Below are 25,347 nucleotides of genomic sequence, written 5' to 3'. Positions count from 1 at the left end.
ACTTGAGCAGAAAAGACAAAGTTTTATATTTTGCTGGACTCAAAAGTCTTCATGACAATGGGTGAAGGAAAGTAGAAATTGATACTATTATACTACAGCCAGCATCTGAGCTTTTTTAGCTTTAGACACTTTCTGCATATGAAGTGAGAAAAAAAAATAGATCCTGCTGTAAAGAATTTCATTAGTGACCTTTAACTCTCAAGTGCCCAAATTCCAGCTCACTCTTTTGGGTGTTAAAGCACACTTTGCTGGTCATTCATTCCACTCTTCTGAGCAAAAGAGCTGTGTTCATACAAACACTAAACGCTTGTTTCCTGGGGACAAAAACAATTCCTTTTCATGCAAACAGCAGATAGTGTACTAGAGCCTCGGAGGTGGCTGGGATGTGAAGCTTCAAACCCTGTCACCAGATACACACAGCAGTGGTTCTGGGGACATGTCAAAAGAAATGAAGTGTGAAACTGTATCTGCAACCTCTTGCCAGAAGGTTTTGAAGTAAGAGTGTTTCCAGCAGCTCACGCGGCTGTCTCATTCCCTGAAGTTTACAGCTATATTATCTGGGCTACTGCAGAAGCCACTGCAGTTACCTGTGGGCAAATGCATCTGAATAAATACTGAAGGTGTGAAGGGAGAAGCTGCAGATGAAACCTCTTAATATACTCAGTGACCAAGAGCAATCTCATGGTAGCGAGAGGAATGATTACATGAATGAATGAAGAGACTTGGAAGAAATATCTGAACAGGAACGTACCTCAGTTTTGCGAAAAACTTGAGGGGTTTGAGACAATAAAACAGAAAAACATCTAAGCTGAAGAAAATCACTCAATGTTATTTTGCCTTCCAAAGATTTCCAGCTGCCTGTCTAAAGAAAAGGTCTTTCAGAGATGAGGGTCTGACCTTGAGACTTTGAGAAGTCTCTTTCCCCTTCTTCTCCCTTCCTCCTGCCCCAAGTTATTATTCAAATATATTCAAAGACATAGAAGAACTAGAGCATGTTATGTAGCATCGAAGTACTGTGATTTTTGTGATGATTAAGCTCAAAACTTACCAGAAGAATGAAAAATGTGGATTAGAGCCTTTATTTGTCATTGTATTTATGATTTTTCTTACAGTCCATGGAAGTCACCTTAAAACTGTAAAGGGGTAGAGCTTGATATGTTGCGTTACAGGGAGGAAAAACAAAAAACAAACACCCTGAATTTGATTCTACCTGGAATTAGGAGCAGAGTAAAAGATAAAAATAAAAACTTTGTATATTAATCTGAAAACCTGCAGCTGGCTCATCTAAAATTGAAAGAGGCCTTCCATGCCTTTATACGAAAACAACACACAGTAAATTTTTCTCAAGAACTTTGCAGATTTAGATTTTTTTCCCCCAGAAACTAGAATATATGAAAGTATGGGAATTTAACAGTTAAAAATTAACTTTTATATTTTCCTTCATGGCATTGTAGTAATCTAATCTTTTCTTGAGGAGGGGGTTCTGTTCCCCTTCCTCCCCCCCCCCCAGCTCTTCCACTAGAATAGAAAAATGAGAAGCCAGTAATTATGTTAAAAACTTGTCCTCACCTGATTGATTGGATTTTTGGATGCCTGGCAGTAACGTATTATTCTGTCCTTTTTGGCCTGACATCTTGTCCTCTTCCTCTTCTTTTAAAGTAACTGAAATTAGCAGTGTCTGCTTCTGTGAACTAGCGCAAGAAGTTCAGGCTGGTGAGCACACCCCAAAAGTATTGGCGTCTGCACGGTGCTTGCAATCAGCTAAATTCTTTACAGCCTTTTCTAATAATAAATTTTTTGCTGGTGGCATTCAGAATTGCCTAATTCCCTTCTAGAAGATTAGAAGACATTAGCTAAGGAATTAATTAGGAGGAAAAAAGTAGATTTTTCCATTCTCATGTTAACCTCAGGGTATATTGGACTTCCTAACTGGCCTTCCTATCAATGGCCGTAACCAGGAGACAAAAGCTTGTCAAATGTTGGGGGAATTGCACTAAAACTTCGTTTTGATGAGTTCTGTGCTCAAGTCTCAATTTAAATCTACTGAGGCATATAGCTCTCTTCATTTGCTCGTAAGTATACGTCAGTAATGCCTACGTTTATAAATATGCAAACAAAAATCTAATGTCGCTATAGTAAAATGAGAGAGAACCTTGAATACTTCTTTCTTTTGATTGTAACTAGACAATTTGCTTCCCCTGTCTAAGCATTCAGGTATCTCTAAGTTCAGGTTTCCGAACAACTTGCTGGTTGCTTGCGGCTGGAGTTTTTTGGAGCTTTGCCCTGCTGACCAGGTGGGGATGGGTTTGACTAGTAACCAAAGGGCTCCTGCTTGGTGCTTGTCTGCTTGTATCCAACTAAAGGTATTTTAATTAAATTTGTGTGGGACAAGCTAATGGAGTCAGTCTGTGGAGCATCGTGCTCCCGTTATTTCCATCATCCCTTTCTATAGCTGAGTTTTTAATGAGGAGACAGTTCTTCACCAAGGCTGTAAATACTGCTCTTTGCTGTTGCTCTGTAGAAATACAGTAAAGAGCAGACAAAAAGCTATTGGCTCTTGTTGGTTGTCAAGTTTTGAATGGAGAGCTTCAGCAGAGCCTGCCGAATCGCTCCTGTGCCTTGCTGACGTGCAGGAAACAAATTACGTGCATAACTTGCAAGAACAAGTTTACTGGGCCTTCACAGCGGCTGTGTATTCAGTCACGTGCACAAGCCGTTAAAATATCTGGACTGTCTTTTGGAGAGGAGGGTTGCATGGGAGGATTGCTTAAAAAGACACGAAGTTTTTGCTTGCTTTTGTTGCTGTTTTAAGAAAAAAAAGGTTTCACATCCTGAAAGATGGAAGGATGTTCTATATATTTGAAGTATTTATCTTGATTATCATCATAGCAATAAATGCCAATGTGTAATGGTTATGTGAATGCTGACATGCTGAGAGAGTCTGTCCGTGGGAGGAGATGTGGCTCTGAGATTCCTCACAAAAAGCTAAATATATGCTTGAATATTTGTGGGACTAAGGCCTAAAACATCTCATTTTTCAGTCTGTTAAAATGTGGTATTTTTCTTTACAACATGATGAGTGGAGAATCATCTGGCACTAATTTTGGTTGCCTGGTAAAGTGTGCCAGCTCTCACCGGTTGTCTTTTAAGTAGTCATTACTTGTTTTTTTTCTAAAAGCATGGCGCTAGCTGAGGGATGCCTGAGGTTTTAGTGGATGACAAAGTATAAGCAAGGATTTGTGTGGTTTTGTTTTGTTTTGTTTTTTTCTTTTTTTAATATGTAATTTTTTCTCTCTGGGATCAGTGTTGTGTTGCTAGAGAACTGAGTGCTTGTATTTGCCATCATGCTAACAGTAGTTGTATCGCAAACAAATAAGTGGCAATTAATTTCTGGTTTTGTTCCTGGCCTAGTCCTGCAAGAGGGGCTAATTAACAGTCATTAGGTGTGATGTTATGAACTTATTTTTGTCCTTCAGCTCTCCCCTCTTTCCTTTCCCCTAGAAATTTGTTATCTCAGTAGGGGCCCTTTTAATCTCGTTTTTAACAGAAAACACTGGAGAGCAGAGAAGAGTGTAATTGATTTTGTATCCTTTTACATTTTTTGTGTATAGTTTTATGGAGGCTATATTGCAAAATGGGCTTTAAAAAAGGCAGGAAAGTGGGCTTTGACTATTATTAGAGGAGAATACATAATTTTTCTGATTTTCTGAATTCGGTGTCTATAGGAAAATGCACTTTGCGAGTCAAAGGCCTGTCAAAAGAAAGGAAACTTTTCTGGATTTCAGATACCACCACCCTAATTACAGCCTGACAGATGAAATTTAAGGGAAAGAAAGACTGGCCAGAGAAGGGTGGTTCTGGCTTTTGAGCTCAAAGCGCCCTCCCCGTGGCCCTCGGCTCGCCGGCAGTCGCCCAGCGGGGGCCCGGGGCTGGGGGCCGCGCTGGCCCCGGCCCCATCGGCGCGAGCTGCAGCCCTGGGGATCAGGCACAGGGCAGGGGTCGGATGCGGTGCCACCGTCCCGTCCCCGGCTGTTAAACGCCCTGAAAGACGACAAACGCAGTGAAACAGTGGCTTCTGCCCCAGAAGGTGCCTAGACTTCTTAACACAGAAGAATAGAGATGTTATGAAATTATCATCAGGTAGGGCTCAGTTGTCCAAAACGCATGGCGGCTTGAGAGCTAGCGCCCGTAGAGGGACTTGCCCTTTGCTCCGCGGCGAGGGCTCGCTCCCCGGGTGCGCTCGGCGGCGTTTCGGCCACAGGCCTGCCCGGGCACCGCACTCTTAGTGCACCTCCAGCGCTCCAAAGAGACAAAGCATCTTTGATAGAGAATTGAATTATTATTTGCTGATCGTAGTTAAGTAGGCATAACAGCACCTAGCTCCTGTAATGTGTATTTATAGCATATACTTTATTATACCGTACAGGTGTTTATAAAGTACACTGAGATCCTCACCTGAAAGGTGTTAAATAAATGCAAGCAATAATTATTGTTACACATATAAAAGAGTAAGGTGTTCTTGCCAGCAGCCTTTCCTCAAAGGGGAATTTAATTTCTTTATCTGCAGTAGTTTTATTGCAATCTCTCTTGAGACTGGAAAGCACAGTATTTAAAGTTGATTTAAACAAGAGGGAGACTCACTGCAATCCGGTAAAAGTAAAGGGATATGCTGCTTCCTTCTCTCTTCTGGACACTGCCCCCATACACGTCTTTCGGCAGCCCATGCCGAATGAATCTCCTTAAATTTTCAGATAGTTTCAGGATGTGCTTGTTTGCATTTTCTTATCCTTCGTTCAGGTAAAAAACCTTATTTATAAAGGGTATACTTTGTGTGTTAGAGCACAATAACCAAATTCATGATAGAATAACAGTAACTTAACAGTAACAATAGCACTTGTCTTAAAGCAGACAGGCTTACAGTCCCGGTAACCTAAACTTACATTTTTAATTCAAATATCTGTATAAAATCATATGCTTTTAGGAAGGTGCACCTCCAGAAGAGGAGGCAAAATATACTTTTCTGATGTACTGGTGGATGGATGTTTAGAATTACTTAATCTAATATTTTCTATGGCTAAGTATCAGTAATTTAATGTAATAACTAATTTAGGTGAAAAAACCTTTTGTGTAAGCTTAAGGATATATGTTAGCAAAAGCATAGCTTCTGTGAATCGTGTATTTTTTGCCTCTCATGAGCAGACATAACAATAACATCAGGTAGTGTTTTTAAAAGTATTTTCATATATTAACAGCATTAGGAAGATGAAAAGCTATTACAGTTCAAGTGAGTGGTTTAGCATTGGGCAAACAGTTGGCAATTACTGCGCCTGGAAGAGCTAAATGGATAATTTGAATGGCAATGCTAGTTCTTCAGTGAATCCCCTTTTCACACTAATTGTAGCATGTGTCCACGGTTTTTTCCAACTGTAATGAATTTCCTGAGGTGGTTTCCCATGTGCATTTGAATGCTGTGCGTTAAAACCCAGCAGGAGAGACCTGGAGTTGCCCTTTAACGCTAAATGTGACAGGGCTGTTGTGGCCTTAAAAGGCTTTTTTGCTCCTGGGCCTCCCGGGAAGCTCCCCTTACCTTCAGACTAGCTCAACTATTCCAGGTATGAAACTTCGGCTGCGTGGAGTAGCTTTTTAGTATTTTTCATAGAGGCTTTTTTTGATAAGTCAAATAAGGGAAAACGTCTGTTTGGGTATGCAACACATCTGGCTTTATGGCGTGGTCTGTCCTTTTCCCATGCCTTCAGGAGTGCAAATCAGTGATGCTTGTGGTTTGTCTCTATCCAGATGGCTTTCTGTTATTAAATGCCTGGTAACGAGTGGACCTTTGCAGGCAGGGTAGCTGCCCAACGGAAGAGCTCTGCAGCCGCTGTCAGGCCCTCAGCCTCCGATAGCGGGCGAAGGGCTTCTGAGGGCGGCTTTGCATTTGATTAGTCCTGGTGCTTATATCAAAACACGTGTAGTGAGATTTTCAGTTTCTGCCTATAAGTGGTCAAATGGCAGCCTGGGATCTAGATTTAAATGGCAAGTCAATTTTCTCTGCATTTTTCAAGGATGGCATTTCTGGTAGCCTGCTGTATTTCCAGAAATATCCGATTCCTTGCTTTTCTCCTGCTTCTTTGAGAAGAGGCTTTGCAGCTGCTCAGTGTGAAGGGCCTGATGTAGTTCCTGGTTAGTCTGGGAGAACTGGGGCTGGTGCGTATTGCCTTGTGTTTGATAGATCTTAGTATCTGTCCAGGAAAGCGAGATGAAAGAAAGGGAACAGTGAATCCAGTGGGATCCTGAAAATTCCCAGGCTAAAACTGATGAAGATGCATTGATCTGCGTGCTCATAGGTTACATGGGCATGAGGGGAACCTGCTAGTCTACGGAGGAGAAAGCCACTGAGGTTTATAACACAAATACACATACAGAGTGCTTAGAAATCTATAGAAACCACATTGGCCTGAGGAAGTCCCTGCACTGCAAGCCGGATTGCTGGGAGAGTATTCGAGGGAAACGCCACTGCATGTTTGATCCGGTTTTACACCCTTGTCTAGGCACCCGCCTAGAGCGATTACTGAGACACGTTACTGAGCTAGACGGAACTTCTGTCTCATCCGCTACCACTGCTCTTATATCAGCTGAATAAGAAAGAGTCCTATGTAATTGATGTTTTGGGTTTCATATTAAGAATTGCTTGAGTGGCTGTGGGAATGGAGTGATAGCTTCGTGGATTTATCTTATCTGCATAACTGTTACTAGGTTATTGAGTTCCTTAATTTCTTTAAGAAGAAAAAAAAAGGAAGGAATTGGGGTAAAATTACAGAGGGGTTATTTTGATTTCTGAGGACATATCTAAAAACATGCAAGTCATCAAAGGTTTTTTTGTTTGTTTTGGTGGGGGTTTTTTTGTTTTTTTGTTTTTTAGCAGAAAGCTTTTCAAGTGCAACTTTATTGAGAATGTGGTGACTAAATTCCAGGCACTGTTTTGCAATTGGGAGTTCCAATGTTTCTAGAAAAATTATGTGGCTAATAGCAATTATCTTAGCACTGACTGTGGGAAAATGGCAGGCAGAGAGACACGTGGAAATGGGGTAGGTGGGGAGAGAAGTTGCACACTACAGATTGTAAGAACAGAGGGGTGAAAAAAAAAACCTTTTGTAAAAGCAGAAAATATACCTTACTAATGTAATTTCATATTTGCACTGGGATCTAATAAGCACATGTATTTACAATGAAATAGTAATGAAATCATATCTATTGTAACAGACTTTGCTATTTTACTTTCTGGTCTAATCACTGTATTCACACAGAATCACCCTTGCAAGTCTTTTAGGTTGAAAATTTCAGTACTTGCTCAAAGTCTAGTTCTTCAGATGATCTGGACAAAATCATTCCCTTTTGGAAGCATAAATAATAATTTTCCTTCTGTTGTTTGAAGGAAGAGAATATGGATATTTATTAACCTAAGAACAGGAGCTGCCTCTGAAGTATGTCCACTCTCAGTTTTCTAGGATCCTGGAGTGTGTTCAAATCCTTCGAATAGGTTATTATCTTCTCCAGGACCCAAGGACAGTATTCAAAACTTTATTCAGAAAGCTTGCAATGCAGCAGGAGTCTAATCTTCAGCATACGTATCTCTGTTTCTTACATCAGTTTTATTTTTTCTTATTTCTTATGTAGACAATTTGCAAGAACAAGAGACAACAGCCATTGTAAAATAAAATGAATGATACTCATGAAATTAAAGTGGTTTAAGAGACCTATTTCAGATTGCTTGTAGACTTACAAATCAGTGAATCCTAGAATGTGTATTTTATTCTCTCTTAAGAAATGAAATAATTAGTGGGAAGTATTATGTTCGGTCTGCAGGCAAGAGAGACACCCATAATAAAGCAGAGTATCCTTGCATTAAATATAAGAAACACTTGGTAAGGAAATGAAAGCAGACTTTCTCTTCTCTTGGAGCTTAAGTATAAGGAAACTTTAAGAAGTGTATAAACACTAAAATAATGAAACTGTCCAAGTCTCCTTGACACTCTTGTCACTGCTTAAATATATCACTAAAATAACACTCAAATAAAACTAATGTAAAAAAAAAAAAGTGTGAAGAATAGAATCTACAATCAGCAAATGAGAAACTCAAAAGCTCAGCTTTTCCTGCCTGATCTCATTATTTTTCACACTTATTTACTTTTCCCTTTTACAAATGTCCAAGTGAAAAGATTGGTGTAGGTGATTTGAAAATAGAGCTTGATGCAGATACTTCAATCCTCCCCAAATTTGCTTGGTGATGGATGAGAATAAGGGTGTGAAATTATTTCTTGGAGCTTCTTTAGCCTTGCGCTCAGCCCCAGCTTCATACTTCAGTTTACTTCCAGCTCTTTTCTGTCCAAAGTAAAATGTGTTTGGGCCGTGTGGTGTCTCTACCTTTGTCAAGTGGGGTTAGTAGCTGGTGTTGAAAAGACAGTAGATTGCTCTCTGCCTCCTGGAAATGCTTTTCTACAAGGAACCATCCTTAAAGGCCAGCTTTGCCAACCACACAACTGTTTTGCACAAAAAATAATGGTTTAAAGCTGCTTGTGTCAAGGCCAAGAATGAGATTCTATAATTTTAAGACAGTCAAACATTAAGGTAGACTCTACAAACTTTTTACATAAACAATATTACAGGTAATATAATAAAAGTAATTACTTTGTTGATGACGATATGCTTTATATATAGGTAGCTCATGTCATGTGTTCTTTTATATTTTTATTCCAATTTACTTCAGCCAGTGCAATGACCAACCAAAGCTCAAGCTGGAGATGATAGATTTAATTATTTCTTAAAATACAATAAAGCCCTTTTTCATGGCATTTGTTTTGCAGTGACAGTGACAAAATTTATATATTAGCAGTGCATCAAGGCTTTCCTTACTATTTTGATAGCAATGTTATCCCTGAAATTGTCTCATTCTTCTGTGGCCAGACCTAGATACACGGCCTGTCAGAACTGGGAAGAGGGTTCTCGCAAGCCCAGAAGTTCCCTCTCAAACCGGATGTTGCAGAAGAGACACCAAGCTCATGTGAAGTTTGCTTTTCTTACGGCGCTCAAGTGAGTTAGTTCCAGATCTAACCTGCTGACCACATGACTGTAGTTGAGAGTAGAGGATTTTATACCTGTCTAGTTGTTATATGGTTTTACGGATAATTTCTATGATAGAGATTCACATGATTGCGTTTCGTATCGTGTCATTGTGTTTCTGGAGCAGAGGTAGTGCATCGTCTTTCACAACTCCACACTCTCTAAAGAGAAATTTTCAGACATTGTCTGAAGTTCTGGTTGGCTTGTTGAGCGTGCACAAATTGGGTATATTCAGGCAGGTAGATAATTCAAACAGTGCTATTTGATTTTTATGGCTGAATGTAGGCTACACCTTGAGCAAAAATAGCTAATTGGAAAAGGGCAGGCAGAGCTGGCTCTAGGTCCCATAGCTACAGCACGCTGCGTTTCACCTCCCACCTATTCTAGCCAGACGTGTTTGACTGTGAGCTTGGATTGCTGTACTTTTCCTATAATGTATGAAATAAATGGGCATAAGGAATTATTTTTTACTATTATTAAGAGTAATAGTAGTTCAAGATAACTGTTTCTCTAATGTGAGAATCTGAACTTTCTGAATGAAAGGAAAAAGTCACTGTAAAAAGTACAAGAGACAGAAAGCACATGTATTTTAGGAGTAAAAAGCATTTATGGACTCCCTTATTTTTATTGAATTCCATGTGAATTTTACAAAAGTGCCTTCAATTTTGAAAAAAAATGAAGAATTATCTGTCACAAATTAGGAAAAGTGGAAAGCAAATAGCTACTGAGTTTGTGAATGTTTCTCTTTGAACTGCCGTGGAACAAAGCTCAGGTTTTCTGTGTTGCATGGATGTGTGAGCTACTAAATGGAGAAAATGGAGGACATCAAACTCATTTTCTTATGTAATATGTCAGATAAATTAAAACTGAGCCTAATTCATTATGATTTATAAGCAGATGCTCCTGCATATGTGCATGTGTTACTGTATTTATGTGCTGACACATTTTAAGAAATGATTGCCCTCTTGGTAAAGCTTGCAAATATTATTTGTGAAATCGGGTCCCGTTAAGTAGGCACCTAAAATCATTAGTCACTTCTGAAAATATTGCTCTCCGGTTCCTGCCTCCACCCGTGCGCCCCCAGCCCTGCCGGTGCCGCGGGGGAGCTGGTGCTGCTGGGCTCGGGGCGGCACAGCCGTGCTGCTCCCGCTCGAGGCCAGCGCTGAATAAATTCGCGTTCGGTTGTATCTGTGAAAACCTGACAGCTTGTGCTTGTACACTTGAGTTTGGGCAGCTTCCTCCCTCAAATTTTGCTGTTTTATCAAGCTGGCAAAAGCCCGAATGCTTTCAATTTTTTAAACTGGAATATAGGTTATTTTCCTAGGTGGGGATAATTTGGATAATAAGGAATGCAAAATCCTCTTCTGAATCCAAATAGTCGTACCGTGTGCATCAAGTATTGTGCGCTGGGCTGCAGCAATATTTCTAACCAGTAGTTCAGCAGGTCAGTTGAAAACATACGGCAAAAAACCTAGAGCAATATCAACACGTTTAATCTGCTGTAAACAGCTTTCCTTTGTGCAGTTATAACTTTAGAGGCTTGCACAAAAAGACATCTTGTCAGCAAACCATGAAAAAGGGAGTTTTCTTAGTGTTTGTCAAGCGCTGCAGTAATTTGGAAGGACTAAGCAGCATTTTAAAAGAAAAATCTTTGAGTATCACAGATCCATGAAGCGAGCATAGGTGCAGTAATGAACACTAGTTTCCTGGATTTAAATTAGCAAAATCTAACCTTAGCTTAACAGCTTCAGTGAAATACTTTAACCTGTAAACAGTAGCTCTTTGACACTGTCATTAGTGGAGCACACCTGCAGCAGCGAGCAGCCGCACCGGTGCTCGTCGCCCCGCGCAGCCCAGCGGCGCCCGCATCTGCCAGCTCCCTGCCTGCCTCCCTCCGGCAGCGCCTCGGGGTTTCAGGGGCCCAGCAGCTCCAGAGCCATCCGGCACGGGGACGGCGCTGCAGTACGGCCTGCCTCCGTCTCCCCCAAATCGCCCTGCGTGCCCCTTTCCCGCGGCTGGGGCCTATCGAGTAAACCTGGCTTCGAGGGGCAGCGGAAGGGCTGCCGGGGCAGCGCATCCCCTGCCCGTTCCGACTGTCAGAAACAGCCGGCGGCACTGCTGGCCACCTCTGTAACTTAACTTATCGGCAGTCACAGGTAGCGTTTGACTTTGCTTCTTCAGTGCACAGTAGTGTTTTAAGCACTTTTCTGAAGAGACGTTTTCCTGCAGTTGCGTTTTTCAGGTAGCTGGTGTAACGCGTGTTGTCCCGGAGCTGGCTGCTGGGTCACCAGCTTGACTGAACGGGCAGATGTCCCTCCCCGCTTGTCGGGTGTAGAGCCGCATCCTTTTCCCCAGCGTGACCGGCTGTTTGCCCAGGTTTTGTAATTATTCGCTGGAGTTTGTGACTCGGTGTTGCAGAGCATGGAAGAAAAGCCAAAAAGATTACAGCAATTTTTCCTTCCCAGGCAGAAAGTTTGGAAAGGGGAATTTTACACCCTATCTCCAGTCAAGGATTTTGTCTCAGACTTTGTTCGTTTTGTTTTAAAAAGGCTGCTCAGTGAATGGTTACTCTAACTCGCTGCCCCGCGCTTCACCCAGCAGCTTGAAATCTGAGAGCAGAGGTGTGAGAAGAGAGGCCCAAACGCTGCCGCCTTCGAGACGGGGTCTCGTTCCCCCCAGGAGCCAGGACTCCCGACGGCGCGGTGCAGCCGCGCGCAGAGAGCACCCTGTGCTCAGCATAAGCTTTGACCTTTCCTTGCTCTAGATTTCACTACAAAATAAAAACTCAGGCATTTATTATAAAAAATTGCTCAGGGCCATGAAGCCAGAGTTTGGTTTGAACGAAAAGATTTCAATATGGCGATAACAAGAAATGTGTGTTCCTCAATGTTTTAATGTTTTAACAAATGTAGTGAGGAATTTTTTTTATTCCCCCCCCCCAGTCAGCCTTGAGGTAAGCTGAAGGACAGAGCTCAGCTGAACTGATTGTGCTGGGGGTGCTTGCACGACTTCCCGTGTTTAAAACTGATGTTCTTTAATATTGTAATATATAGTTGGGTCTTTGTGTATTGTTTCACAGATTTTTATATATAAAACATTTATATGTTAAACTGTTACCTAGATAGGATACTTGTAGGAGGGGAAGGGGGGGGGGAAGGGGTCAAAGGAGGATAGGGGTTTATATTGGTATCATAATTTTTTCCCTGGAATAAATAAGCCTGATCTTGTGTAAGAAAGGTTGTGGAAGAAGGGATGTTTAGGAGGGAGTGATTTCTCCCCCTGCTTATCCATGTATTGCTGTGTGTCCGCACTGGACCTGTGCCTTCCTTGGGCTGGGATGAGCATTTTGTGGCCTCGAGCGCCGGGGTGGCCGCAGCCACAGGAGCGTAGCGGGGGCTCTGGCGGAGCGTCCGGCCATGGCCCGAGGAGGGATACAGCCCACTTCCTGCCGAGGGAAGCGCTGGCAGCAGCTGCGCGAGGTGGATGAGGCTGTGTGGGAGACTCCTCTGACAGCACTATGGGAAAAAGTCTTTTCCACCTAATTAGTGGTGCTTGCCTAATTGGCAAAGTTGATGCAGTGGTGTTTTTTTTTTTTCTTTCTTTTTTTTTTTCCTCCCCCGACCCCTCCTACATTACAGACATACGTGGTCTGCAGGGATTTCTCGATCAGGCCTCAAGGCTGGGACTTGACGTGTCATTGCAAAAAGTGGACAGAAACATCAGCAGAGTCTTTGCCAACCTTTTCACTACCATGAAAACAGAAGAGCTGAACCGCTATCGCGACACCTTGCGAAGGGCCATCTTGCTGCTCAGCCCAAGGGGAGCCCAGACGTTTATCAATGAGGTCAGTGCATGGTTGTTTTTATCATCTGTGTTTCAGAACATGTATGATCGCTTATGTGCTACCTTGCCAAGTTCTCGGAAGTGGCAGATTTTGACAGTGCTGGCTGATAAATGTCAAATCAGATTCTTTGTCAGACTTCAGTGCCAGAGGCCTGAAGTATGGGGCACTCCATGTAATACATACGCGGCTGTTAATGAAAATGGGACAGCATAGGCCAGATGGGCACTTTCAGTATAAAATACAGGTCTGCTGAGCAATTCTTTTTTTTTCCTGGTTGTCTTCCATACCACTATTTTGACTTGGATTTAAGCCACTGTCTACAAGTGACCAGAAAATCTACTGCAGAATAGTAGCAATTAAACATAAGGTGTCTGGGAGTGTCATCTTCACTGTGGAAATCTCCAAGCTCATGCTAAAACGGTGTGTTATTACTCTTTGACAGCTGAATCATGGGGTTTTTATCAAGTATGAAGTAGGAATTATATGTTTGTCTTAACGGTTTCTTGAAATCAACGAAGCTAATTAGGACAGGGAGGTAGCTGTTGGGCAAGCTTGTAATTAATGTTGTGCTGTGGGCTAATTTTTGGCATTAATTGGTTTTATCCAGCTTTTTTAATATTAAATAATGAATTATTCTACAGTGCTTCATATGTCACAGTTGAAGACGTGAGTTGGATCCTCCGTATAACTTCAGTATATTCATTAGCTAAGAATTTGGCCTTGAAATAATTTCTTTTTAGACTTACCAGGGATGAGAATGAACTAAGAAATTAAAATGTGGATGGACCTGTTTCCAGTTATCAGTTTTGCTGCATCAAAGCCTGCTAAATTAAAAAAAAAAAAAGTTAAATTAGCTCATTTGGTATTTTTATCATATCAGCATAAATAAATTCTCCACATTTATGTTCAACTCTGATTTTTAAATTAATAGGGTTGATTTTATCATAGATAAATGATGCAAGTGGGTAGCTTGGGAAGGGCTTTAGTATGGGGACAAATTTGACTCGTGTGTGCATACCCAGGCGTTTTCAGTGGAGGAGCGAGGGAGTACTTGCCAGTGTAATTTGGTTCAAAGCGTTGTAAACTACACGCAGCTCAGGCGGTTGTGCTCTTTGCGTCGTGGTAGGCCTCCAGCAAAAATACATAGGGGTTAGTTTTCCAGTGAGTCCTAACAAGGTGTCCAAATGAAGTATTGAGCAAAAATCAGCGTGGGTGTTTTAGCCCCATCTGCGCTGGGCAGAAGGGCTGTCTCTTGCGAGCGCGTGCTGCTGCCGGGGCTGTTGGTGAGAGTTAGGTCCGTGCGTGCGCTGGCAGGACCCTGCCACGCTCTCGAGTGTAGGGGCTAATGGATTAAACTGTTTTACTACTGCACCTTAAAGCAATGTGTATTATAGGCATTAAGGCTAATGGTCTTGGTATTTTTCCAGATCCCTGCAGGAGTTTAACTGTGGGCAGAAATGAAAAGTAATTTATTTGGCAATCTTCCTATATTGAATCTTGATTGATTCAGAAAAGCTTTATGAAATAAAATCTAAATCCTAGAAAGGGTCTCTCAAAAGGCTCAAGATGTGAGGTGCGTGGTGTAGGGGACGATCTTGCACTAACGGAGGCTGGGCTTACGTTTCTTGGCGTTACGGTGTAACTGTGATTCCTCAGTGCCACAGGCAGTAAGTTCAGCTGATTATCTACAGCACAATTTCAGATGGTTTGAAATAACAACTTTCAGTTGAAGTGAAATACTTATTTTTATATAATTTACAGAAATGCGTCATTCACAACATGTAGCAGTAAAAAGAGTCCTTTCACAACTTATGCATTTCTATAGTTACTAAATATTGCATTCTATAGGTCAAGTAATGACTAGAGCTGGTTTGCTAGCAATATTGCATCTTAGAAGTTGTTTGAGATTTTGAAACAATTCCCCTTTTCAGATTTGGGAAAAATCTGGATCTCAGAAAATTGTAAGTAGCCATCTGAGAAGAAAATTCAAAGACTTTATTTTTAAATTTCAGGCATATTAATTTCCTCTTCCTCTATTTTAGCTCAAGTTTAAAAATAAAAATTTGAGAACAAAAAGAAGGAATTGGGTTTAAAGCTTTGTTTCTATAAATTTCGGGAATTGGAAAATTCCATATAAAAAGAGGTTCCTTATTAATGTTTTCAGTTTTGTTGAGTCCCTATTTTCTACTGGGGAAAAATGTCTCTGAAAAACTCCAACCAGATCTATTAAAGTCTGTTGTATAATATGTCTTCATTAAAAAAAAAAAAAAAGCCAAGGTGTTGCCCCCAGACCCTCCTATGGAATGCAAAACACAGAAATAGGAGACATTCCCAGACAGTGTCTGGATCATGAACCCTGATATGAATGGTTTTAACAAAATTTTCTGAGGACAGTTCATAGACATCACCTGTCTGAAGCTGGCACTTGCAAACTAAGCAGGCAGAGGAAGCAAGTGGTACATTTTCCCTCTCAAAATCTGGATCCAGATTTCAGTCCTGCTCATCAGACTGGACCAGGGGTACAACATCCGACTTTGGATCCATGGAGTTGGGGGGCAGCTCTGCCATCTCATGGTCTCTAATCTACCTAAAGCCTGGAATCACTCATTTGTAGGATTATTTCTTTGGCTTAGTTTCTATTTAGGCATCATTTTTACTTTACTGACTTAGTATCCTCAAAGCCTGGTTCTGTGATGTGTCAGACTTACTGCATCAGAGATTATTGACATTTCCATAGGTTTTCAAGATTTATTATTCTGCTAAAACTGCTTTGACTGTTTTGGGAGAGAGAAATCTTTTCAATGGTATAGGTATAAACATGTAATCACCATTTATTAAATACAGAAGGTAAATACATTTATAAAGTGTTAGCTACTCCAAGTTTTGCATTAAAAGGTCACTTTGGGATTAAAGCAAACCTAATCTAAAGAAAGTGTGTCCTTCCTTAATTTGAGAAAAATGTTCCCTTCTCTACCTGCAAAAATCCTTGATGTGTTTGGCTGGGTGCCAAACTTTATAGGCAAAACCTCAATTATAAGGGTGAGTATGCGACAGCAAAAACAGTTTTATGTTGTGAAGACCAGCCTGTGTGATCTCCCTGCAAGGCAATGCATAGGAAGAAAAGAGGGAAAATCAGGGCTGGGGAGGAGGCGTATTCTTTTAGCTATTCTGTTGCTCCCTTTGGCCCAGGCAGCAGGGGCTGAGCCTCAGAAGGCTCCCGCTTTTTCCAGCTTCCCGCGGAGACGGCCGCGTTTCCCCTGCCTCTTCCACTTAGTGATGGATGCTTTTTTTTGGTTGCAAGTAGAAGTATGTTTGTGTGGATTACTTTTATCATTAAGGGCTCTTACTACATGGTGACATCAGTACATGGAAAACAGTTCAAAGAGGGGTGACAAAGACGATGAAAGGATAGGAGAGCATGACCTATGAAGGCAGGTTTCAGGAACGCACTATATACAGCCTGCTGAAGGGAATATAACTGACAAATACTTGAGAAGAAATATCATGGGAGGAGGAATTAAGGTGGTCATGGGTGGTCTAACAGGAGGTAATGACCTGAAGCTAAACAGGGAAGTTTTCTAGCAGTGAGGTCAATTAGATAACGCGAGCACTCAGCAAGAGAGGTCAGCAAGGCCTCGTCGTTCGGGACGTTCAGGAGTGCACTAGATAAAACACTTGGGTAACTTAGTTCAGGAAGGCTTGCTATCCTAGTTTGAAGGGTGTTCTAGATGACCCAGGGGTCTTTCTGAAGACCTATCAGGTAGGATTTGGTGTGTGAATAAATTCAGACTTGGTACATAATTGTATATGGCATATTTGAAGAGGAGGAAGAGATCTTTTATTTTAGTGTTTCTTAAGTTTCCTAATGTAGGTGTGCAGTAACAATTAGTTGTTGAGGAATTGTTTGGGATATGTGTTTTAATGAGAATTTTCTTTGCAACCATAGGTAATATCAGTTTCTTTATAGACTTCAGTCATCCTATTTTCCAGTATTATCACTGTTACTTTCATAAACCAGTAAAACAGAGGCTGTAACACAGTTGCGTGTGGTTATTGATCTGAAAAGAGAAGGAAGCCTTGGCTTTACAAAGCCTTCTTTAGCTCAGTGTAGCTTGTTTTTTGCCAGCTTCACTGAAGTGCAAAATATTTCTGTTTACGTGTCTTTGAGACTTGTGAGTCTGGCTTGCCTGTAAGCTAGTAAGTGTACTGCAATAAGGTGGCTGGTATATATGCACATCACTGCAGCATGCCAGCTCAAAGCAGAACTCTTTGCAAGTTGTGTGCCTGGTACTGTAAACAAATCAAAATTTTTAATAATAAAAGAGAGCAGATTAATTGCATTAAAAACTATTGCTAAAACCCTGTATCTCTGCAGTAGGTTTGTCTGAGACACTGAAATTCCACTGACAGTTGAAGTTATCGACTTCCTGGGCAATACCAATGCTGTTAAATAGTTGTCATTTATCTCTGCTCTCCTTCCACAGTCACCTCTGTGTCCTCACTGGAAAGCAAAGATTGATCTCTGTTTCTCTTTTACACTGGTTCATGCCAGGTGTCAGACTGGTTCTTTAAAATAAAAAAAAAATAGAGCGATTCTGCTTCTGTGTTTGGTTTTGGAGTCGTTTCACACTGCGGTGGCCCTCTTTCCTTCCTGATCGTTGAAGGTGCCGAGTACGTGGCTCCTGGAGCCTTCCCCTTGTTCGTGAACGGTGCTCCAGGCCTCGCTTTTTTCTTCTCCAGTTGGTGACATGCAATTACTTGACTGCAGCTGCAGGAATTATTTATGATGTCTTGAACACTCTGCACCTGCCAGGAACTGTATGAAATGTTTATTCATAAGAAGCAAAGACCCTTGGTTTTTTTAGAGTTTAACAGGACATAAAGTTTAATACTAATTTTCTGGCACTTTGCATTTAGTATTGGCATGCATCTCTTTTGTATTTGTTGTAATACAGGCATACTAGCCTGTATCTCTGTTCTGCATACACTATATAAACATTTTGAAATATTGTTGCATAATTTAGGTGAAAAATACTATCCTTTGGTTTTAGAAGGTAATTTCTTTGTTTAAATAACTGGTAGTGATTTGTGTGTGTGCTGGTAAGAGTTGTAGGAATAATAAAATTCTTCTTTCAATAGTTTAGATTAAACTATACCAGCTGTATTTTTTCTAAATCCTCCTCTGATTTATTTATTTTTTTTCCTCTTTGTGTGTGTGTGTGTTTCTCCTCAGAACTAAAGTCTCATCTGGTATTGCTGACATTTGCAACACAATAAGACTCTTTGAGTCTAAAGAGAAAAATAATTATAATTAAAAGACAAAAAAACTCATTAAACTGCTCAAACCTAAACTGAAAACAAAGCCTCCCATTTTGGATAAATTGGTTTAAAAGCAGATTTTTCTTCTGTCGGGCCAAAGAAAAAAAAAAGAATTTTTATTGCACTGCTAGTAATCCGAGCTATGGGATTACTGCAAGAATTTGTCTGAAATAATCATTTATGTTGTTACAGATTTGCAGTCACTGTGAAGAGAAAAAAAATCATAATTCAGTGAATGAATTACTAGTTATGAATTGCTCACATGGCTTCATGCAAATGACATTCCTTTTACTACTACAGGTGTCTTCAAGTGATTATAATTTTAGAAATCCTTTTTGATTGTCTCAACTCTTGATGTTGCATCAGTTTTTGAACCTGAATGTTACAATTCTGAGCAACATAAGGCTTGCATCCAATTTTGTGTATCTCTAACAATAAATGACAAGTGTTTTGTGAGGCCTTCGGGGTCAGTTAAGAAACAATTATGGAAATTGAGTACTTTGGCAGGAGTTACAGAAAGTCCTTATGAGTCTAAAAACTGCTTTACTCGCAGTCTTATTAGGCCCTTGAATGTCAGTAATAATAGGACTGGTCTGAAGGAACAGGATTTCGGCTCATATTTTGAATCTGATGACTGGGTACTTATACACAGGGGAACATGCATTTTTAAATGCCGTTAAATGTGTATGTGCAGGATCTGGGCATCCCCTTGCCCTGCTGGCAGGGTAGGCATCAGCTCATGCCAGTCCACTCCAAGAAGGTGGCTGGGACCAGAAGAGCAAAGCTAAGGGAGGCCTGAGCCTTCCTTTTGAACAGCATTAATGTTGGGATACCTCCAGTATCTTGTGAAAACACAGTATTTTGCCTGAAACATCATTCCAGAAAGAAATACAAGGAAAATGTGCATTAGTGATTTGGTCCATAAAGAAATAAAAGAGGGAATATGTATAAGCAAGTTTAGATCAAAATTTCATTGGGAAGCAATAAAGTAATCTAACTGGAATAGTGCTGCCACGAAGCAGGGATGGTAAGTTAGAGATTGCAGGTAACTGCGTAGCCAGTATCTTTGTCTCAGTAACGTTGTTGGTGTGGAAGATGGGGGCGAAGGCAGAATGGCTAATGAAAGGGAGGGCAAGGAAATGAAAATCATCACAGCAAGAGTGGAAGAAACAGCAATAAACTCAAAAATTCTGGGGAAAAAAGGCTCATAACAGCATGGTTCTGGGAGTGGGTATCTTAAAAACAATTGTCAGTTGTGAGTAGTGACTGGAGAATAACTAATATAACACTGAAGTTTAGCTAGGGAGAAAAGGAAGATTGTGCCAAGCAACTGTTGGATCATTAATCTAAGTACAGCAGCCTGTTCTGAAGGAAAGAATAATTAGCAGTGTGTATATATGTGGAAAGAAAAGCCATGTCATGGAAATGCGGTTGGGGTTTACCAAAACAGATAATTTTAGGTGACTCTGGTAAGATAATTACAGGGCAAGGTATACAGCTTTAGTTCAAGATGGAGAAGGTGGGAATGAGGAGAATAATGTAAGAAAAGAACCACCTAAAGAGGAGATCAGAGTAGTATTGAAAAGGATGCATCAGACTGGTGGCAATTCCTAGTGAAGTCTCTGAGATCAGCATTGGGATTAATTCCTTCAATATTTTCATTAATGACCTCAGACAAAAATAATTAATGAGCTGATGCTGAAATTACTGATGAGTCAATGATATCATTTCTCTGCAGAGGAGAGTCCAAGCATCATCTCTATGGAGGAGGTTTGAATTCTGACACACAAAAACCTGAATGGTATGAGGAGTTGGAGTAAATATATTAAGAAGGGACTATTCAGAATTAGTGTAATAACGGAAGTGCCTGACGCTGCAGAAGAGACAAGTAGCCTTGCTGTAGGACCACTGCATGGAGGAAAAGCTTAGAAACTGGAGCCATGGAGGAATCAGGTGACTACTTGAAGGATGGGGGGGAAAAAACTCAAAAACCTAAACAAACTAAACAAAAACTCTATACATAGGTGAGAGTGATGATAAACAACATGATTTGATCTGTTGGTAGGCAAGATTTTTGGGGAACAAGTGTATTGTGCGAAGGTGCAGCTCTAGGAGGTAGGACATCAGTGAGGCAGCGTTCTTAGGGTGGTCTACGGAACATGGCGCAGTGCCATGAAAACATTTCTGAGACTGTTCAGAAACAAGAATCGACATATCTGCAATAGTGCACTTACACCCAGGCTGATTTACTCTTTGAAGCTCATTTTTCTATATAAACCTACCATCACACTCAACTCATATTCTTAGTAAAAGATTTGAGAAAGGTGGTTGGTTGGAAGCTTATAGGTTCCTGCGTCTGGATAAAGGTGCAGAAGGTGATCAGCCTTTCTGTCTAGGTAAAGATTGTTTTTGTGGTGTGCTGTCTTGATTTTGATAAGCTGTAATCTTTAGAATATACCTGAACGCTTTGGGTGTTGTATTTAATCTTTCTTGGACCTCCTGGAGTAATGGACTGGTGGTTTACAGAAGGATTTCAAAATTGCCTACCTGAGTTTGCATTATTACTGTTATCTCCAAGGAGTTTCCTTTTGTAAGGAACAACGAACTATTATGTTGGAGGCCAAATCCTGGATAATGATAAGGATCAACTCTTACAAGATTTCAAAGTATCTTTCTAAGGTATGTCCTAACTTAGAATATGGTGCCTTTTTTTTTTTTTTTTTTTTTAAACTTCCCAGTAAGGACTTTACTTTGTCTTCCCCACAGATTTTGGAGAACCTTGGATTCTGCATAATATCTCTTCTCTACGCATTAGCCTCCCACTCTTTGCCTAGCATGTCTGTCATCACATGTGGTCATTCTATGGCTGCATATGCTAAAGGAGTTAAGTAGCCCATTTCTGTGAAACATATCACTCAGTGAATGTTCGGTTAGCTCTAAATGTATAATGGACTAAGTTCATCCCTTGGGAACAGTGGCATGGCATTAGATGCAAATGCCAGGGCCAGTGTTCATATGTGGGTACGTCTGTCTTTCAAAGTGTAACTCTTTTCCTAGGACTTGCTTGGCAGCAGCAGGAGCTAGGTCCAAATTTAACAGAACGCAGGCTCAAGTGCTCACACAGATGTCTGGGAAGATTCAGCTAAACCTTCTGTGCTCAGTAAGCTAACTTTTTCTCACTTGCAAATATACTTGCAATTGGTTTACAAAAAATGTCTTTTTAAAGGGAGAAAAGAAAAACACTAGTATGACAGAAAAATGGGTAACATACAGTATTCATTTTCTAAAGTATTATTGTAACTCTTTCACAGTCCTCTGCTCTGCTATGGCAACTGCTAGACCAATTGGTTGCTTTCCCACTCCTGCAGTAACATCAGCTCCTGTTCAAATCCTGCAGGGTGGAAACTTCCAGTCAAGCTAATGATAATTTTGGAGTGTGAACTGATTCCTCTTCCAGTCCTTGCTTTGCTCCATTAACTCCTTTTTGCCAGCAGTTTCTGTAATTTCAAGCCTTAGCATGAATGCAGATAGCACCAAAACCAAAGACAATCCTTTTGTGTAAAAAAGGCTCTTATGCAGATTCTTCTAAGTCTGATCTTCCTGGGAGTCTTAAACAACTTCTCTCACTTCATAACACAAGGGAACCCTGAAGTAAAATCTCCTTTTTGTTCTAGCATGCAACTTTTACACCACAGTGCTGGAAGTTGTGACCTTAAGACACCATGGTCCTCACACCAGGCATGCTTAGGTACAAGTAGTTGGCTGAGGCTTTTGTACCCTTCTGCAATTAGAAACATCGTTCCGTTTTATGATATACCTGTTCTTTAACAGGAAATCTCTTCAAGGACATGTAAAATAAATGTCTTGAGCCTACTGATTAGTCCCATAAATGCATCTCCCCTTCTCTTTGCTAGATGCCTGCAAGGTGCGCATCCTTTCTGGACTCTTCTCTATGATGTGCTTGGTCAGGGTTGGCAAAAGTTGTGGCATTTCATTTGCCTTAGGCCATAGCCAGCAAGCTTACAGAAAGATCCCTGCGTCCTGTGGTGGTGCCGCTGCTCCCTTCACACCAAGAGCACTGCTGTACCTGTTTTGGCCTCCTGGACAGATATCTCGGATACTTAAGGTAGCTAAAAGGGGACGGATGCCTCTGAGGAGGCACCTGAATTGTTCCCACGTTGCGGTAGCAGCAAGGGAGGACTGCTACATATGCGGGTGGTGTTTTGTGCGAGCTCCACGCTGAAAGGCAGACTGGTGCCTCTCTCCCATCGGACCTTTCTTTTCCGTGCAGATATCCTGCCCTAGGCTCTGTACATTCCTGAGTCATGTCACACTTTCACGAGCACAGGCTGTTCTGTTCTGATAGCTTCAAAAATAAGTTTTACTGCACATTCTAATAGAGGTACTTTAGCATATAAAATTACACAGAGTTGTAACAGTTTGACCAGGTTTATTATATTCTGTACTTTCCTGTTAATATTGAGATCATTCCTAGAGTTGTTTATGGGATACAATCCTATCACTTATATCATTATGAGGAGAAAAACACCTAAGCCTGGGTATTCTGTTATTTTTTTCTCTTCTGTATTTTTTGCCTTTTTTTGGTCTTGATTACAGTTCTTCTGACTTGCTCAGTGCGTGTGCATAGATCTGTTTTACATAATTTTTTTCTTGCAAGCAGAAGAGCAGAAGCGGAGGTGATTGTTCTTTCTAACCAACTTACACAGGGCTACTTTGAGGTTTGCGATGGAGTTATGTGTGTTGAGGTGCCTACCAAAGAATTGGCTGGCAAACATGAGGCCATGTTTTGATATTGTAGCTATGCCAGATACTGCAGGCCTAAGAAGTACTTGCAGCTTTCTTCTTAATGTTCTAAATGCGTGATGCTCAGTGTGAATTTGGGTAGTTATTTTGTTGCAGGTGTTTGGTTGCTAAAGTACGATTCAATGCCTGTATTTGCTATAAGGATATCAGTGTTAAAGACATCTAATGGGGAGAGGCTGACAAAATTATCCAAATACTTTTAATTAACTTTTAATTGTCTTGTGAGCTTCATTAGTTTTCATTTTTCATTAGTTTTCATTCATTAATTTTCCTTTTTTCACTTTATTAATTTTCTCATCCATTATTTTTTTATCTTTTCTGACTCTTGCTGTCAAACACAGAAGCTTGGTGCGAAGTAAGGCTGTTCAAATGGGATGGCCCTAGAAAAGCTGCCATGCCCGTACAGAGGATGGCAGCGGGATACAGAGGATGGCAACGGGATGCAGAGGGTGACGCTCCAGTTAGTGTAACGCCGTGTCTGGTGGGTTAATGTGTTTCTCCTTCCAGCATGGCCCTGTGTTAACACAGGCAGTTCCAGAAGTAGGTCTCTGCACAGAGATTCGACCTAAAGATTGGGAGATTGAAGCTATCGGTAAGGGCTGTATTTGTCTTTCTTCTGAAAGAAGAGATTAATGGCTTGAAAATACAGAAATGCCATATTGGGCCACACAGATACTTCACCTTCTTTAGGACCCTGTCTTTAATGGCATCCATTATCAGCTTTTGAAAGAGCTGAGACAGGAAAACTCTCTAGTAGACACTAATAAAACAAGACTACATGGAAAGAAAAAAAACAAAACCCCAAACACCGTCACATCTAAAGACTGTTTTTTTCCAGGTTACTTTACTTCAGATCATTCAACTGACTCCTGGAACACTGTGCAATTTAAAGATAAAGATTATATATATATATTTTTTAATGTAGCGGAAAGTTAAATTAAATACTCTGACATATCTGTGGTCATTATAATACATAAATATATGCAAAATGTTTCTCTAACATACTGTAAATCTGCAGATGACTTTATCATTCCTAGCAAGGATAATTTTCTGCAATTTAGGTATAATTTACCAGAAGGCAGAGACTACTAATTAATTATGGTTGATTAATTTTTAAATATGTTCCTGCATTTGCATTTCATCATTCTACCAGTGTTTGAACTTTAGCAGAAGCAGTACAGGTATGTAAGAAAATGCATCTGCCTTATAAAAACCAGACAAATGTAAGGGCCGTATAAAAACTATTTGCCATTTTCTGTTTTCACCCTTTCATATAAATTCAGTGGATTGTTCAGCTTACTGTGTCAGGGTAGCCTGACTTTGGGGATTATAAAACACATACTGCAATTATACTGTGCTCCACACATGGGCAGCCAGCATCAGCGCCCGCCCGCCGTAGCCACAGGCTGCCTTTTTCCATGGGAGCGTGTGCTAGCGCCTCTGAGCGCGAGGGGTGACCTGGAGCAGGGGCGCCGCAGGCGGGCGATCGCCTCTCCCCGGGACCCGCCTGTAGCCCTGGTGTTCAGCACTAGCGAAAGCCACCGACTCGTCTCGTCCCGCGTTGCAGAGCTTACAGAAGAAGGCCGTTTATCCTGAGAAAGGATGAGTAATAATCGCTAATAATAATTCGCACCCACTTTGCATCTTTTCAGGTGAGGTTTTTCATCACTTTTAGTGGGTGAAATAAAATGATATTTAGTTATTTTTAGATCGAAACTAATTTGAAAAATGATATAAGCCTTCACTAATTGCTTGCAGGATACAGTCTAGCGTACGATAAAAGCTTGGGCAAGACTTACCTGACTGGTTTGAGAATATTAATTCTGAGCGCGGCGTTCCTCGTGAGGTGCCCTCTGCGCTGGGGTGAGCAGTGCCGTGCTGGGCACCAGGGGCGGCCGCGGCGCTGCCCCACGTGTCGCAGGCGACACCGAGCAGTACACCCCTTTCCTCACGGTTCAAAGTGCAGAGCTCAGGAAAAATCCAAAATAAAGGCTTAGGGCAGCTCTCTGGAAATGGAAGGGAAGAAATGTTTGGAAACCTTGTTTATCAAGGATAAGCAGTTAGGTCTGATTAATTTAAGCTTCTAACTGGAGACGGTGTGGTAACGGTGCTATCAGGTTGCCTTTTCCTCGGGCAAAGGGTGTTGTGTCAAGCAAAGAGGACAGGGTAGCATCGGCAGGAAGTGTGAGATGGCCGGTCCTTCGTTTCCTGGGGTACCTTGCAGGGTGGCAAAAACCTTAAAA

General features: G+C 41.1%; 1 protein-coding gene across 1 annotated transcript in view; it reads left to right on the top strand.

Annotated features, from left to right (window-relative positions):
• Positions 1-25,347, top strand: part of GRID1 (glutamate ionotropic receptor delta type subunit 1) — a 559,243-nt gene that overhangs the window by 300,311 nt on the left and 233,585 nt on the right. Inside the window, exon 4 of the mRNA XM_067299797.1 lies at positions 12,756-12,961. Within this exon, the coding sequence (XP_067155898.1) occupies positions 12,756-12,961 (206 nt within the window). The remainder of the gene's footprint in view (positions 1-12,755; positions 12,962-25,347) is intronic.

The sequence above is a fragment of the Apteryx mantelli genome, chromosome 7 (assembly GCF_036417845.1).
Source record: "Apteryx mantelli isolate bAptMan1 chromosome 7, bAptMan1.hap1, whole genome shotgun sequence".
NCBI classification, from domain to species: Eukaryota; Metazoa; Chordata; class Aves; order Apterygiformes; family Apterygidae; genus Apteryx; species Apteryx mantelli.
Note: the sequence above shows the minus strand (reverse complement) of the source record. Positions and strands in the feature narration are given on the sequence as shown.